Source organism: Salmo salar, chromosome ssa27, assembly GCF_905237065.1.
Source record: "Salmo salar chromosome ssa27, Ssal_v3.1, whole genome shotgun sequence".
Lineage (NCBI taxonomy): Eukaryota > Metazoa > Chordata > Actinopteri > Salmoniformes > Salmonidae > Salmo > Salmo salar.
This window is the reverse complement of record NC_059468.1, coordinates 22,777,501-22,793,500: the sequence shown is the minus strand read 5'-3', so window position 1 is coordinate 22,793,500 and position 16,000 is coordinate 22,777,501. Positions and strand designations below refer to the sequence as shown.

Genomic DNA, 16,000 nt, shown 5'->3' with positions numbered 1-16,000 from the left:
CCTGTCATTACATAATAAACCATAACTATAACAGTCACAGCACCCCCTACCTGTCATTACATAATAAACCAAACTATAACAGTCACAGCGCCCCTACCTGTCATTACATAATAAACCATAACTATAACAGTCACAGCACCCCCTACCTGTCATTACATAATAAACCATAACTATAACAGTCACAGCACCCCCCTACCTGTCATTACATAATAAACCATAACTATAACAGTCACAGCACCCCCTACCTGTCATTACATAATAAACCATAACTATAACAGTCACAGCACCCCCTACCTGTCATTACATAATAAACCATAACTATAACAGTCACAGCACCCCCTACCTGTCATTACATAATAAACCATAACTATAACAGTCACAGCGCCCCCTACCTGTCATTACATAATAAACCATAACTATAACAGTCACAGCACCCCCTACCTGTCATTACATAATAAACCATAACTATAACAGTCACAGCACCCCCTACCTGTCATTACATAATAAACTATAACAGTCACAGCGCCCCCTACCTGTCATTACATAATAAACCATAACTATAACAGTCACAGCGCCCCCTACCTGTCATTACATAATAAACCATAACTATAACAGTCACAGCACCCCTACCTGTCATTACATAATAAACCATAACTATAACAGTCACAGCACCCCCTACCTGTCATTACATAATAAACTATAACTATAACAGTCACAGCACCCCCTACCTGTCATTACATAATAAACCATAACTATAACAGTCACAGCACCCCCTACCTGTCATTACATAATAAACTATAACAGTCACAGCACCCTCTACCTGTCATTACATAATAAACTATAACAGTCACAGCGCCCCCTACCTGTTCAGAGGTCTTATAGAAGGCTACAGAGGCGTTGACCAGTTTCAGCCTGTCCTCCATCTTCAACATGAGCTGCTGCCAGTGGGACGCTACGTTCTCAGCACAGTCTCTGATCAGGTCCATGTCATAGTGGTTGGCCTGGAGTAACGCCTCAGCCTTCTGCTGCACCTGCAGAGCATTCTGGTGGGTCTTCTACGTGGAGGACAGAGTTAGAATATTATAGCTCTGTGTTGCACCTGATAGTAGAGTTTCATTCTAGAATATCAGATATGTTTAAAGAAATGAGCGGGGGAAAAGTTAAACAGGAGGGGGAAAGCCAGAGAAAGTGGGAGAGATGAAGTGAAATCTGAGCTTGTGAGATCAGGCTGGTTAAACAAGGCTAGAGAGATATAGAGCTACTGTACAGAGAAAGAAACATAAAGAGAGAATCTATACATGTACTTATTATGTTATTGTCTATAAAAAGGATGTGTGTTGGTTTTTGCGTCGCGGAGTGATGAGCTCACCTCGATGGCATGCTGGAACTGTTCGTGTTCTCTCTGTAGCTGTTCTGCTTCCTGTAGAGAACTGGCTGTGATCAGACCAGCATTCAGCATAGACTCCCCATTACGGATCCAGCCCAGGACCTGCTCAGACCAGGAACCAGGATATAAGTTATCAGGATAGCATTTTAGTATGGTTTCCACTGGTACTTACCTGATATTTACTATGGTATTATTTCTACTGGTATTTAATAGGTAATTATGTGGTATCAATTGATTGTTTTGGTGTCATCCGTGTGTGTGCGTGTGTGTGTGCGTGTGTGCGTGTGTGTGTGTGCGTGCGTGCGAGTGTGTGTGTGTGTGTGTGTACCTGTTTGACTTCGGCCTGTAGGTGTCGCAGCTGTACACACTGCTCCAGGTGTCTCCTGTGTTGTTCGCCTGCTACGTCCAACTCCTGCTGCTTCTCATGGAGGAACTCCAGCAGGTCCTGAACACGAGTAGCCATGTCCACATCCCTGTCACACAGCAACTCCACACCTGGAGGGAGAGGACAGGGAGAGAAAGGCAAGGAGAGAGAGCAAAAGTCATTCCACTCCTACTACAAAACGGGCTACCACAGTACCTCATTTTCTGTGTGTGTGTGTGTGTGTGTGTGTGTGTGTATGTGTGTGTGTGTGTGTGTGTGTGTGTATGTCTGCATATCTGACAATGTAAGCTCTGTTGTACACACGTGTGTACTGCTACTCACCAGAGGCCTGTACTTCGTTGACGTACTGCAGCAGCTCCTGTCCCTGGTGGATGACATCAAAGGTCAGGTTGTTCATGGTCAGGGCCTTGTCAGCATGGTGCTGGAGTCTCTGTTCTGCCAGGGTCAGGTCCTCTGTATCAAACTCACTCATCTGAACACTCAACTCCTCGTTCCACGACTCCAGGTCTGAGATGATCTGGAGGGGAGAGAGAGAGACAGAGAGAGAGATAGGTGAGATATATCGACTCCAGGTCTGAGATGATCTGGGGGGGGAGAGAGAGAGAGAGAGAGAGAGAGAGAGAGAGAGAGAGAGAGAGAGAGAGAGAGAGAGAGAGAGAGGGAGATAGGTGAGATATATAGACTCCAGGTCTGAGATGATCTGGGGGGGAGAGAGAGAGAGAGAGAGAGAGAGAGAGAGAGAGAGAGAGAGAGATAGGTGAGATATATAGACTTCAGGTCTGAGACGATCTGGGAGGAGAGAGAGAGAGAGAGAGAGAGAGAGAGAGAGAGAGAGAGAGAGAGAGAGAGAGAGAGAGAGAAATAGGTGAGATATATAGACTTCAGGTCTGAGACGATCTGGGGGGGAGAGAGAGAGAGAGAGAGAGAGAGAGAGAGAGATAGGTGAGATATATTATATATTATATATATACTATATAAGGTGAAGATACCCACACATGTATGACATGAATCAGGCCATCTGAAGACTACGTTTACTCACTGAGCTAAAGCCGAGACAAGGGTACTTTATAGGAACCACCTCTGTCTGCCACACACACTTTCCACACACTCACGTCAATGGCATCCCTCTCGAAGATGCGTAGCTGCAGGAAGAGTTCTAGTTTGATCTTCCTCTCCTGAAACAGCTCCTCCATCTGAGCCTGGGCCTCGTCCAGCTGCTGTAGGACACTCTCTATGTGGTTTATAGAGCTGTTGTGGGGAGTCTTGTTACTGGAGATAGCAGAGTCCCTAAGACACGAGAGAACACACACACACATTGAAGAAAACACAACATTGGACGTACACACACACACACACACCTTATTCGGTGCAGCGGTAATTTCACTGGCACTGCTTCAATCATAATAAAACACACACACACACACACACACACACACACACACACACACACACACACACACACACACACACACACACACACACACACACACACACACACACACACACACTCGTGTAATCTCTAGCACACACAGTGTTGTAGCAGAGTCCTGGGGGATGTTACACAATGAGCCACACTGTTATGAAACCAGCATTATGTAACAATACTCAGAGGACAGAATACACCAGGGATGGAGACATAGAGAGAGATCGCTTCAGTGTGTGTGGTGTGTATGTATGTAGGAGGGCCAGGTCTCACCCCACACACTCGATATAAATACAACCAGAATCCTGGTCAGAGCAGTCAAATACATGCAGCTCTCTAACGGTCAACCTCCTACTCCTTCTCATCTCTCCCTCATCTCTCAATTCCCTTTCTCTCTCCTCTGCCAGTTCGCTATCTATGGGAGGATGCTGTTCTCTCTCTCCTCTGCCAGTTCGCTATCTATGGGAGGATGCTGTTCTCTCTCTCCTCTGCCAGTTCGCTATCTATGGGAGGATGCTGTTCTCTCTCTCCTCTGCCAGTTCGCTATCTATGGGAGGATGCTGTTCTCTCTCTCCTCTGCCAGTTCGCTATCTATGGGAGGATGCTGTTCTCTCTCTCCTCTGCCAGTTCGCTATCTATGGGAAGATGCTGTTCTCTCTCTCCTCTGCCAGTTCGCTATCTATGGGAAGATGCTGTTCTCTCTCTCCTCTGCCAGTTCGCTATGGGAGAATGCTGTTCTCTCTCTCCCAACTGCCAGTTCACTATGGGAGGCTACTGTTCTGCCAGTTCGTTAAGGGAGAATGCTGCTCTCTCTCTCCTCTGCCAGTTCGTTATGGGAAAATGCTGCTCTCTCTCTCCTCTGCCAGTTTGTTATGGGAGGATGCTGTTCTCTCTCTCTCCTCTGCCAGTTCGTTAAGGGAAAATGCTGCTCTCTCTCTCCTCTGCCAGTTCGTTATGGGAAAATGCTGCTCTCTCTCTCCTCTGCCAGTTTGTTATGGGAGGATGCTGTTCTCTCTCTCCTCTGCCAGTTCGTTATGGGAGGATGCTGTTCTCTCTCTCTCCTCTGTCAGTTCACTATGGAAGGATGCTGCTCTCTCTCTCTCCTCTGCCAGTTCGTTATGGGAGGATGCTGCTCTCTCTCTCCTCTGCCAGTTCGTTATGGGAGAATGCTGCTCTCTCTCTCTCCTCTGCCAGTTCGTTATGGGAGAATGCTGCTCTCTCTCTCCTCTGCCAGTTCACTATGGGAGAATGCTGCTCTCTCTCTCTCCTCTGTCAGTTTGTTATGGGAGGATGCTGCTCTCTCTCTCCTCTGCCAGTTCGTTATGGGAGAATGCTGCTCTCTCTCTCTCCTCTGCCAGTTCGTTATGGGAGGATGCTGCTCTCTCTCTCCTCTGCCAGTTCGTTATGGGAGAATGCTGCTCTCTCTCTCTCCTCTGCCAGTTCGTTATGGGAGAATGCTGCTCTCTCTCTCCTCTGCCAGTTCACTATGGGAGAATGCTGCTCTCTCTCTCTCCTCTGTCAGTTCACTATGGAAGGATGCTGCTCTCTCTCTCTCCTCTGCCAGTTCATTATGGGAGAATGCTGCTCTCTCTCTCTCCTCTGTCAGTTCACTATGGAAGGATGCTGCTCTCTCTCTCTCCTCTGCCAGTTCACTATGGGAGAATGCTGCTCTCTCTCTCTCCTCTGTCAGTTCACTATGGAAGGATGCTGCTCTCTCTCTCTCCTCTGCCAGTTCACTATGGGAAGATGCTGTTCTCTCTCTCCTCTGCCAGTTCACTATGGGAGGATGCTGCTCTCTCTCTCTCCTCTGCCAGTTCACTATGGAAGGATGCTGTTCTCTCTCTCTCTCCTTTGCCAGTTCACTATGGAAGGATGCTGTTCTCTCTCTCTCCTCTGTCAGTTCTCTATGGGAGGATGTTGTTCTCTCTCTCTCTCTCCTCTGCCAGTTCACTATGGGAGGATGCTGCTCTCTCTCTCTCCTCTGCCAGTTCACTATGGGAGGATGCTGCTCTCTCTCTCTCCTCTGCCAGTTCACTATGGGAAGATGCTGTTCTCTCTCTCTCTCTCCTCTGCCAGTTCACTGTGGAAGGATGTTGTTCTCTCTCTCTCTCTCTCCTCTGCCAGTTCACTATGGGAAGATGCTGTTCTCTCTCTCTCTCTCCTCTGCCAGTTCACTATGGAAGGATGTTGTTCTCTCTCTCTCTCTCCTCTGTTAGTTCTCTATGGGAGGATGCTGTTCTCTCTCTCTCCTCTGCCAGTTCACTATGGAAGGATGCTGTTCTCTCTCTCTCCTCTGCCAGTTCACTATGGGAGGATGCTGTTCTCTCTCTCTCCTCTGCCAGTTCAGTTATGGGAGACTGTTATTCTCTCTCTCCTCTGCCAGTTCACTATGAGAGGATGCTGTTCTCTCTCTCTCCTCTGCCAGTTCACTATGGGAGACTGTTATTCTCTCTCTCCTCCTCTTGTCTATTCCATCCTACTCACCTTCTGCCCACTCTCTGAAACGTTCATATCTTGCTCAGTTACTTCCAAATTATTTTGTGTTAGCACGTCTGTGGGTATGTGTGTATACGTGCATGTCTGTCCCTGTGAGTGTGTGTATTTGTCCCAGCCTGTGGGTGTGTGTCTCGTGTCTGTCCCTGTGAGTGTGTGTGTTTGTCCCAGCCTGTGGGTGTGTGTCTCGTGTCTGTCCCTGTGAGTGTGTGTGTTTGTCCCAGCCTGTGGGTGTGTGTCTCGTGTCTGTCCCTGTGAGTGTGTGTGTTTGTCCCAGCCTGTGAGTGTGTGTCTCGTGTCTGTCCCTGTGAGTGTGTCTCGTGTCTGTCCCTGTGAGTGTGTGTCTCGTGTCTGTCCCTGTGAGTGTGTGTCTCGTGTCTGTCCCTGTGAGTGTGTGTCTCGTGTCTGTCCCTGTGAGTGTGTGTCTCATGTCTGTCCCTGTGAGTGTGTGTGTTTGTCCCAGCCTGTGGGTGTGTGTCTCGTGCATGTCCCTGTGAGTGTGTGTGTTTGTCCCAGCCTGTGGGTGTGTGTCTCGTGTCTGTAAGTGTGTGTTCTACCTGAGCTGCTGGATGAGGTCCTCTCCCTCCTTGATGACGTTGACAGTGACCTGCAGGGTGGTCTGCTGCTGCTGGCTGAAGCGTTTGATCAGGTCCTGCACCGCCTCCACAGACTCAGCATACACATCATCTAACAGCTCCTTCTGCAGCTCCTCCAGCCACGTCCACAGCTAGAGACAGAGAGTTAATACACACACCTACCCAGCATGTCGCACACACACAATCCAGTAGAATGTTGAACTACCCCCGCAAAACACAACCCCCCCCCACACACACTTTCTACCTCTTTGACGTGTGTGTGGAAGGCGACAGACATGTCCAGCAGGACTTTGCGTTGCTCCACCCTCCTGACAAAGTCCTGGATGCGGTCCTCCAGCTGGTGGGCTGCCTGGTAGATCTCCTCTGGGTCACATTCTCCTGTCTGGGCCAGCTGCTCTGCCGCCTCCAGCAGCTTGTCAGCGTTAGTATAGGTGTTCTGGAGGAGGGACAAAACCATTACACAGAGAAAGACAGAGGATGGGGAGAGAGACAGAGGGGGGGAGTGAGAGAGAGAAGGAAAGAGGGAGGACAGTTAACAAGAGAAAGGGAGGGGAGAAACTTCACTGAATATATTTAGTGAAAAGAGAGAGAGGGAGTATGTGATAGAGAGAGGAAGTACTGTATGTGATAGAGAGAGGAAGTACTGTATGTGATAGAGAGAGGAAGTACTGTATGTGATAGAGAGAGGAAGTACTATATGTGATAGAGGAAGTACTGTATGTGATAGAGAGAGGAAGTACTGTATGTGATAGAGAGAGGAAGTACTGTATGTGACAGAGAGGAAGTACTGTATGTGACAGAGAGGAAGTACTGTATGTGACAGAGAGAGGGAGTACTGTATGTGACAGAGAGATGGAGTATGTGATAGAGAGATGAAAGGGAAATGTCAGAAAGGTAGACCAAGAGAGGAAAAGAGAGAGACAAATGTAAAAGCACAGGTGTTCTATCCTACCTGTGCGACCTCCTCGAAGTCCTCATGTCGTTTCTGTAGTGCTCTGGCTCGATGGAGGGACTTCCCAACGCCTGTGTGTTTACTGAGGAACGCCTCCCCGTGGTTCTCTATCCAGTCCAGAACCTGCACACACACAAGCATGCACAGTTAGCTAAGTGGCATAGAAGTTGAGGCTGTGGGCCACAGGAAAAATGCAGAGTGTCATGCTGCCAGTCCAACACTAGGGGAGCTCTAGTGTTGATAGACAGAACAGCATACTACTCCAGTCAGAAGGCAAAGGGAAATGACAGAGAGGACGAGTTCCCTCCTGTCTGGTCCTGTCTAGATGGGATACAGCTTTTGTAAAATTGAAGTCAAGTTGCATTTTTTTGCATTTTAGCTAACCCTAAACCTTTTCCTTACCTGCTATGTTAATTCTCCTAACCTGCTGCGTAAGTTCTCCTAAACCTGTTACGAAAAATCTATTTTGACAAAAGCTGTATCCCATCTAAACGAAACCCTCCCGTCCCTCCCTTGTTTCTTTCTCCCTCTTCACACCTTCCTTGTTCTGCTCTCTCCCTCCTCCGATCTTTCTATAACCCTCGCTCTCTACCTCTACCACTTGGCAGAATACCACTCATCTGAATACCGGCCAGCAGCGTCACCATGGCAACAGTTACCTTGGCTATGAGGGTGACACTAGCGATTGTTTCCATACATTTCTAGTATATCTATCATGTACGGTACCTTCAGAAAGTATTCACACCCCTTGACTTTATCCACATTTTGTTTTGTTACTTATTTAGAATTTTTTTATCACTGGCCTACTTTTTTTACTAATTAATTAATGACTATCTCATGACTATCTCATCTCTGTACCCCACACATACAGATAATTGTAAGGTCCATCAGTCAAGTACTGAATTTCAAACACAGATTCAACCACAAAGACCAGGGAGCACCTATTGGTAGATGGGTAAAACAAAAAAAAGCAGACATTACCACACACACACACACACACACACACACACACACACACATATACATATGCGAATCAGCTCCCCCCGGGGTCAGAGGGCGCTGGAGCTTATCCAATAAGACCTTACCGTCTTGACTGATGGACCTTACAATTATCTGTATGTGTGGGGTACAGAGATGAGATAGTCATTCAAAAGTCATGTTAAACACTATTATTTCACACATAGTGAGTCCATGCAACTTATTATGTGACTTGTTAAGCACATTTTTACTCGTGAATTTATTTAGGATTGCCATAAGAAAGGGGTTGAATACTTAATGACTCAAGACATTTCAAATTTTCATTATTATATATATATATATATATATATATATATATATATATATATATATATATATATATATATATTTGAGCATGGTGAAGTTATGAATTACACTACAAAGATACAGCCGTCCTTCCAAACTCAGTTGCCAGAGAGGAAGGAAACCGCTCAGGGATTTCACCATGAGGCCAATGGTGACTTAATAACAGTTACAGAGTTTAATGGCTGTGATAGAAGAAAACTGAGGATGGTTAGTTACTCCACAATACTAACCTAAATGACAGAGTGAAAAGGAGGAAGCTTGTACAGAATAAAAATAATTCAAAACATGCATTCTCTTTGCAATACGGCACTTAAGTAAAACTGCAAAAAATGTGGCAAAGTAATTTACTTTATGTCCTGAATACAAAGAGTTATGTTTAGGGCAAATCCAACAACACATCACTGAGTACCACTCTTCATATTTTCAAGCATGGTGGTGACTGCATCATGTTATGGTTATGCTTGTCATCAGCAAGGACTAGGGAGATTTTTAAGATAAAAAGAAACGGAATAGCACTAAGCACAAGCAAAGTCCTAGAGGAAAACCTGGTTCAGTGGGCTTTTTAACATACACTGGGAGACAAATTCACCTTTCAGCAGGACAACAACCTAAAACACAAGGCCAATTATACACTGGAGTTGCTTACCAAGATGACATTGAATGTTTCTGAGTGTCTTAGAGACTTACCCAGAAAGACTCATAGCTGTAATCGCTGCCAAAGGTGCTTCTACAAAGTATTGACTCAGTGGTGTGAATACTTATGTAAATTAGATATTTCTGTATTTAATGTTCAATACATTTGCAAACAATTCTAAAAGCAGGCTTTCACTTTATCATTATGTGGTATTGTGTGTAAATGTGAAGAAAAAAATCATATTTTATCCATTTTGAATTTAGGCTGTAACACAACAAAATGTGGAATAAGTCAAGGGGTATTAAACCTTTCAGAAGGCACTGTATGTGATCCCTGCGGGCATTGAACCAACAACCTTGGCGTTGCTAGAGCCAAACTCTTCCCAACTGAGCCACACAGGAACAGAACTAGTCCACACCTGCTGTACGTCTTGCTGGAACACACATAGCTGGAGCCTCTGGTGCAGGCGGACTTTGCGGTGTTGCCAGATATTCTCCAGTTGTCTCTGGTGGTGCAGCACCTCGTGTATCACATCCAGCACGTGGTGCACCGCCTTGCTGTAGTTGGCCGAGGCTGTCAGCGAATCAGCTCCCCCCGGGGTCAGAGGGCGCTGGAGCTTATCCAATAAGACCTTACCGTCTTGGCTGACCTGGGGGAGGGGGAGGGAGGAAGGCGTGGTCACATACATACAAACACACACACGTGTTGGTATAGAACTTGCTAGTGACACCTCACACACACCCACACACAGGTATGTTACCTCAGGGTATGCAGCAGTGCCGTTTACCTCTGAGTAGGCAGCAGTGATGTGTTCGTAGAGACCCTGGTGGTGGTGGATAGCATCTTCTAGGTCCTGGAGCTCCGAGGGTAGATCCACCTCTCCACACGCCTTACACCACGAGTCCACATTACCCATGTACTGTAGAGAGAGACGACACACATACGTACATCACAGGAGGCTGCTGAGAGGAGGGCGCCTCGAAATAATGGCTGGAATGGAGTGAATGGAATGGTGAACTCCATTACCATTTCATTTATTCTGTTCCAGCCATTACTATGAGCCCATCCATCCTCCCCGATTAAGGTGCCACACATTATATAAACACACACACACACAATTTATACACTGCAAACAACTTAAAACACACACATATTATACACACACACACACACAACAAAAGGTATATACTACTGTTCTATTCTGTGTTATTCAGAGATTCACTGAATTCTTCTACCATGATGACCTGGATTTCACATGGCTAGGTTAGAAATCTGTAAATTATTCCAATCATTATGGGACAATAGAGGAAGACATAGCAGGGAAAATGTTTTAAAAAGACGCCTCGTGTGGGAATATTAAACAGACAGTAGGATTCTAATCAAATGTTAATATCACTGTACGATCACACTCACACACACACACACACACACACACACACACACACACACACACACACACACACACACACACACACACACACACACACACACACACACAAGGGGATATGAGCATGAGCATGTGCATGTATCCTCCATGTGTCTGCCCTCGAGCAATCAGCTTACACAAAGAGAGGAGAGAGAGGCTTTGTGAAGTAGTATCTATGGGAAATGGTTCAGTTCCTTGGAAAACGCACTTTTTTTCTTTCTTTAACTGTGGAACATGAAAATAATAATATGGAATATTCCTATTGGGAAAGATAACCACCCAGATTCTGTATTTGCAATTAAACAAACTAATCAATTATCTGTGTGTGTGTGTGTTTGCCTGAATGTGTGTGTTCCTGGATATGCGTATACAGCATGTTCACACCGCTAGTGTGTGTACCACCACCACCCACCTGGTCACATTTCTGGTGGAAGGCGGCAGACATCTCCAGCAGTGTGCTGCGTTCGTCCAGGGCAGCAGCAAAGGCTTTCCACTCCGCTTCCAGCTGACCTGAGATCTGTTTAATCTGCACCGAGGCATAGTGACCTGACTCCAACAGCCTGTTACCCACTGACATTATCCTGTTGATGTTCACATACACGTTCTGTAGAGGATGGAGGAGAGAGAGAATCACTAAAACAATTCAGAAATACACTATGGAAAAAGAAGAAACAGCACTTCAAACATCAGCTCAATATAATTGAAGAATCCATAGACTCTAACCACTTCTGGGAAAATTGGAAAACACTAAGCAAACAACAACACAAAGAGGTATCTATCCAAAATGGAGATGGGTAAACCACTTCTCCAATCTTTTTGGCCCTATAACAAAGAACAAACAGCAAAAACATATACATGATCTAATACAAATCTTAGAATCAACTATTAAAGACTACCAGAACCCACTGGATTCTCCAATTACATTGAATGAACTACAGGACAAAATACAAACCCTCCAACCCAAAATGGCCTGTGGGATTGATGGTATCCTCAATGAAATGATCAAATATACAGACCACAAAATTCAATTGGCTGTACTTAAACTCTTTAACATCATCTTTAGCTCTGGCATCTTCCCCAATATTTGGAACCAAGGACTGATCAGCCCAATCCACAAAAGTGGAGACAAATTTGACCCCAATAACTTGGGAAAATCCTCTGCATTATCATTAACAGCAGACTCGTACATTTCCTCAGTGAAAACAATGTACTGAGCAAATGTCAAATTGGCTTTTTAGCAAATTACCATAGGACAGACCACGTATTCACCCTGCACACCTTAATTGACAAACAAACATACCAAAACAAAGGCAAAGTCTTCTCATGCTTTGTTGATTTCAAAAAAGCTCTTGACTCAATTTGGCATGAGGGTCTGCTATACAAATTGATGGAAAGTGAGGTTGGGGGAAAAACATACAACATTATTAAATCCATGTACACAAACAACAAGTGTTAAAATGGACAAAAAACACACACATTCCTTTCCACAGGGCCGTGGGGTGAGACAGGGATGCAGCTTAAGCCCCACCCTTTTCAACATATACATTACCGGACAATTTTTTGGAACATCTACTCATTCAAGGGTTTGTCTTTATTTTGTGCTATTTTCTACATTGTAGAATAATATTGAAGACGTCAAAACTATGAAATAACACAAATGGAATCATGTAGTAACCAAAAACGTGTTAAACAAATCAAAATATATTTTATATTTGAGATTCTTCAAATAGCCACCTTTTGCCTAGATGACAGCTTTGCACACGCTTGGCATTCTCTCAACCAGCTTCACGAGGTAGTCACCTGGAATGCTTTTCAATTAACAGGTGCGCCTTCTTAAGTTCATTTGTAGGAATTTCTGGCAAAAAATACTTCACAAAATGGGGAAAACACCAAATTGAGACGCATGTAGAATTCTGCAAAAATATCCTCTGTGTACAATGTAAAACACCAAATAACGCATGCAGAGCAGAATTAGGCCGATACCTGCTAATTATCAAAATCCAGAAAAGAGCCATTAAATCCTACAACCACCTAAAAGGAAGCGATTCCCAAACCTTCCATAACAAAGCCATCACCTACAGAGAGATGAACCTGGAGAAGAGTTCCCTAAGCAAGCTGGTCCTGGGGCTCTGTTCAAACAAACAGACCCCAAAGAGTCCCAGGACAGCAACACAATTCCAACCAAAGGAGGGAGGGAGAGAGAGGAGAACAGGGGGAGAGAGAGAGGGGGACGGGGTGAGGAAGGGGAGATGGAGAAATAGGGGGACTGGGTGGGGAAGGGGGAGGGAGATAGTGGGGAACAGAGGGAGGGAGAGAGAGAGGGTCGGGGTGAGGAAGGGAGGAGGGAGAGAGGGGGACGGGTGAGAGAGAGAGCGAGAGAGAGGGGGAGGAGAGAGAGGGACGGGGTGGAGAAGGGGGGAGGGAGAGAGAGGGGAATGGGGGAGAGAGAGGGGGCCGGGTGGAGAAGGAGGGAGAGAGAGGAAGAGATTGATTTGGTTTATTTTGCTATTCAGATAACAGACAAATAAATATGCAGATGTTTCATAACAAGCCAAAAACAAAAGAATTGGAGTCAGCGCCTTGACCACACAAAACAAAACGTAGCTCACAGGCAAAGGACATTAATCTATGTTAGTGGATCACAGTGATTCTTCTGAAGGTAGAACATAAATAAAAGGGTTGAGTGATGCAAGTATGGAAGGATGCCAGCTTTGTAATAGCTACCTATGGTCTCCCTACTGACCTAGCCTCAGAGCATCTGAACTAATCACGGTATGTGTGCACACCAGAGGGGGACAGAGAGACAAAACAAAAAGAGAATTACTTGACACATTTGAAAGAATTTACCAAAAAAACAGAGCAAACTAGAATGCTATTTGGCCCTAAACAGAGAGTCCACAGTGGCAGAATACCTGACCACTGTGACTGACCCCAAATGAAGGAAAGCTTTGGCTTTGTAGACGCAGTGAGCATAGCCTTGCTATTGAGAAAGGCCGCCGAAGGCAGACCTGGCTCTCAAGAGAAGACAGGCTATGTTCACGCTGCCCACAAAATGAGGTGGAAACCGAGCGACACCTCCTAACCTCCTGCCAAATGTATGACTATATTAGACACATATTCCCCTCAGACTACACAGACCCACAAAGAATTTGAAAACAAATCCAATTTTGATAAACTCCCATATGCATTGGGTGAAATACCAGTGTGCAGCAATAACAGATTTGTGACCTGTTGCCACAAGAAAAAGACAACAAAAAGGCAGTGAAGAACAAATACCATTGTAAATACAACCTATATTTATGTTTATTTATTTACCCTTTTGTACTTTTTGCACATCATTACAACACTGTATATAGACTTAATATGACATTTGAAATGTCTTTATTCTTTTGGAACTTTTGTGAGTGTAATGTTTACTGTACATTTTTATTGTTTATTTCACTTTTGTTTATTATCTACTTCGCTTGCTTTGGCAATGTTAACATATGTTTCCCATGCCAATAAAGCCCCTTAATTGAAATAGAAAATTGAAAGGAAGAGACAGAGAGAGAAAGACAGAGAGAGAGAGAGTGAGTGATTGTATTGATTTTAGTGCAGAGCTAAATGTCCGTGCCAGTTTCCATCATCTAGCTGAGGCAATACATTAGATTAATCTCCTGCTTTAAAGGGGTAATCCGCAGTTGAAACAATAACAAGGCATTCTATCATTCATTTATATGTCAGAAAATGTATTAAATTATCAACAAATTACGTTACAGCCTTATTTTAAAATGTATTAAATACATTTTTTCCGTCATCAATCTACACACAATACCCTATAATGACAAAACAAAAACAGGTTCTTAGAATTGTTTTCAAATGTATTAAATATAAAAAACTAAAAGAATTACATTTACATAAGTATTCAGACCCTTTACTCAGTACTTTGTTGAAGCACCTTTGGCAGCGATTACAGCCTGGAGTCTTCTTGAGTATGACACTACAAGCTTGGCACACCTGTATTTGGGGAGTTTCTCCCATTCTTCTCTGCAGATCTTCTCAAGCTCTGTCAGGTTGGATTGGAAGCATCGCTGCTCAGATATTTTCAGCCCTGTACAGAGACATTCGATCTGATTCCAGTCCGGGCTCTGGCTGGGCCACTCAAGGACATTCAGACACTTGTCCCGAAGCCACTCCTGCGTTGTCTTGGCTGTGTGCTTAGGGTCGTTGTCCTGTTGGAAGGTGAACCTTCACCCCAGTCTGAGGTCCTAAGCGCTCTGGAGCAGGTTTTCATCAAGGATCTCTCTGTACTTTGCTCCATTCATCTTTCCCTCGATCCTGACTAGCCTCCCAGTCCCTGCCACTGAAAAACATTCCCACAGCATGCTGCTGCCACCACCATGCTTCACCGTAGGGATGTTGCCAGGTTTCTTCCAGATGTGATGCTTGGCAATCAGGCCAAAGAGTTCAATCTTGGTTTCATCAGACCAGAGAATCTTATTTTTCATGGTCAGAGTCCTTTAAGTGCCTTTTGGCAAACTCCAAGCGAGCTGTCATGTGCCTTTTACTGAGAAGTGGCTCCCGTCTGGCCACTCTACCATAAAGGCCTGATTGGTGGAGGGCTGCAAAAATGGTTGTCCTTCTGGAAGATTGTCCTTCTGGAAGGTTCTCCCATCTCCACAGAGGAACTCTGGAGCTCTGTAAGAGTGACCATCGGATTCTTGATCACCTCCCTGACAAGGCCCTTCTTTTCCCGATGTCTCAGTTTGGCCAGGCGGCCAGCTCTAGGAAGAGTCTTGGTGGTTCCAAACTTCTTCCATTTAAGAATGACCACTGTGTTCTTGGGGACCTTGAATGCTGCAGGTACCCCATTTTTTGGTATGCTTCCCCAGATCTGTGCCTCAACACAATCCTGTCTCTGAACTCGACGGATAATTCCTTCAACCTCATGGCTTGGTTTTTTCTCTGACATTCACCGTCAACTGTGGGACCTTACATAGACAGCTGTGTGCTTTTCCAAATCATGTCCAATCAATTGAATTTACCACAGGTGGACTCCAATCAAGATGTAGAAACATCTCAAGGATGATCAATGGAAACAGGATGCACCAGAGCTCAATTTTGAGTCTCATAGCAAAGGGTCTGAATACTTATGTAAATAAGGTATCTGTTTTAATACATTTGCAAACATTTCTAAAAACCTGCTTTCGCTGTGTCATTATGAGGTAGTGTGTAGATTGATGAGGATTTTTATTTAATTTAATCCATTTTAACAAAATGTGGAACGAGAGAAGGGGTCTGAATACTTTCTGAATGCACTGTATGTACTGTAACAACTGCAGAATGCCTCTAAAGTCATTCATAACCATTATGTAAGCCAGTATGGACACAGCTTGTAGTTA

The 16,000-nt window shown here is 44.8% G+C and overlaps 1 protein-coding gene across 8 annotated transcripts in view; it reads right to left on the bottom strand.

Annotated features, from left to right (window-relative positions):
* Positions 1–16,000, bottom strand: part of LOC106588786 (triple functional domain protein) — a 109,678-nt gene that overhangs the window by 39,895 nt on the left and 53,783 nt on the right. For 5 of the 8 annotated variants that reach the window (XM_045709540.1, XM_045709541.1, XM_045709544.1 and 2 more), the window contains 11 exons: positions 11,032–11,223; positions 9,954–10,112; positions 9,612–9,842; positions 7,237–7,359; positions 6,529–6,720; positions 6,246–6,415; positions 2,885–3,059; positions 2,094–2,289; positions 1,716–1,882; positions 1,370–1,489; positions 864–1,055 (listed from right to left, as the gene is read on the bottom strand). In XM_045709540.1, coding sequence (XP_045565496.1) covers positions 864–1,055; positions 1,370–1,489; positions 1,716–1,882; positions 2,094–2,289; positions 2,885–3,059; positions 6,246–6,415; positions 6,529–6,720; positions 7,237–7,359; positions 9,612–9,842; positions 9,954–10,112; positions 11,032–11,223 — 1,917 coding nt within the window. The remainder of the gene's footprint in view (positions 1–863; positions 1,056–1,369; positions 1,490–1,715; positions 1,883–2,093; positions 2,290–2,884; positions 3,060–6,245; positions 6,416–6,528; positions 6,721–7,236; positions 7,360–9,611; positions 9,843–9,953; positions 10,113–11,031; positions 11,224–16,000) is intronic. The other 3 variants (XM_045709543.1, XM_045709546.1, XM_045709547.1) reach the window with 1 other exon arrangement.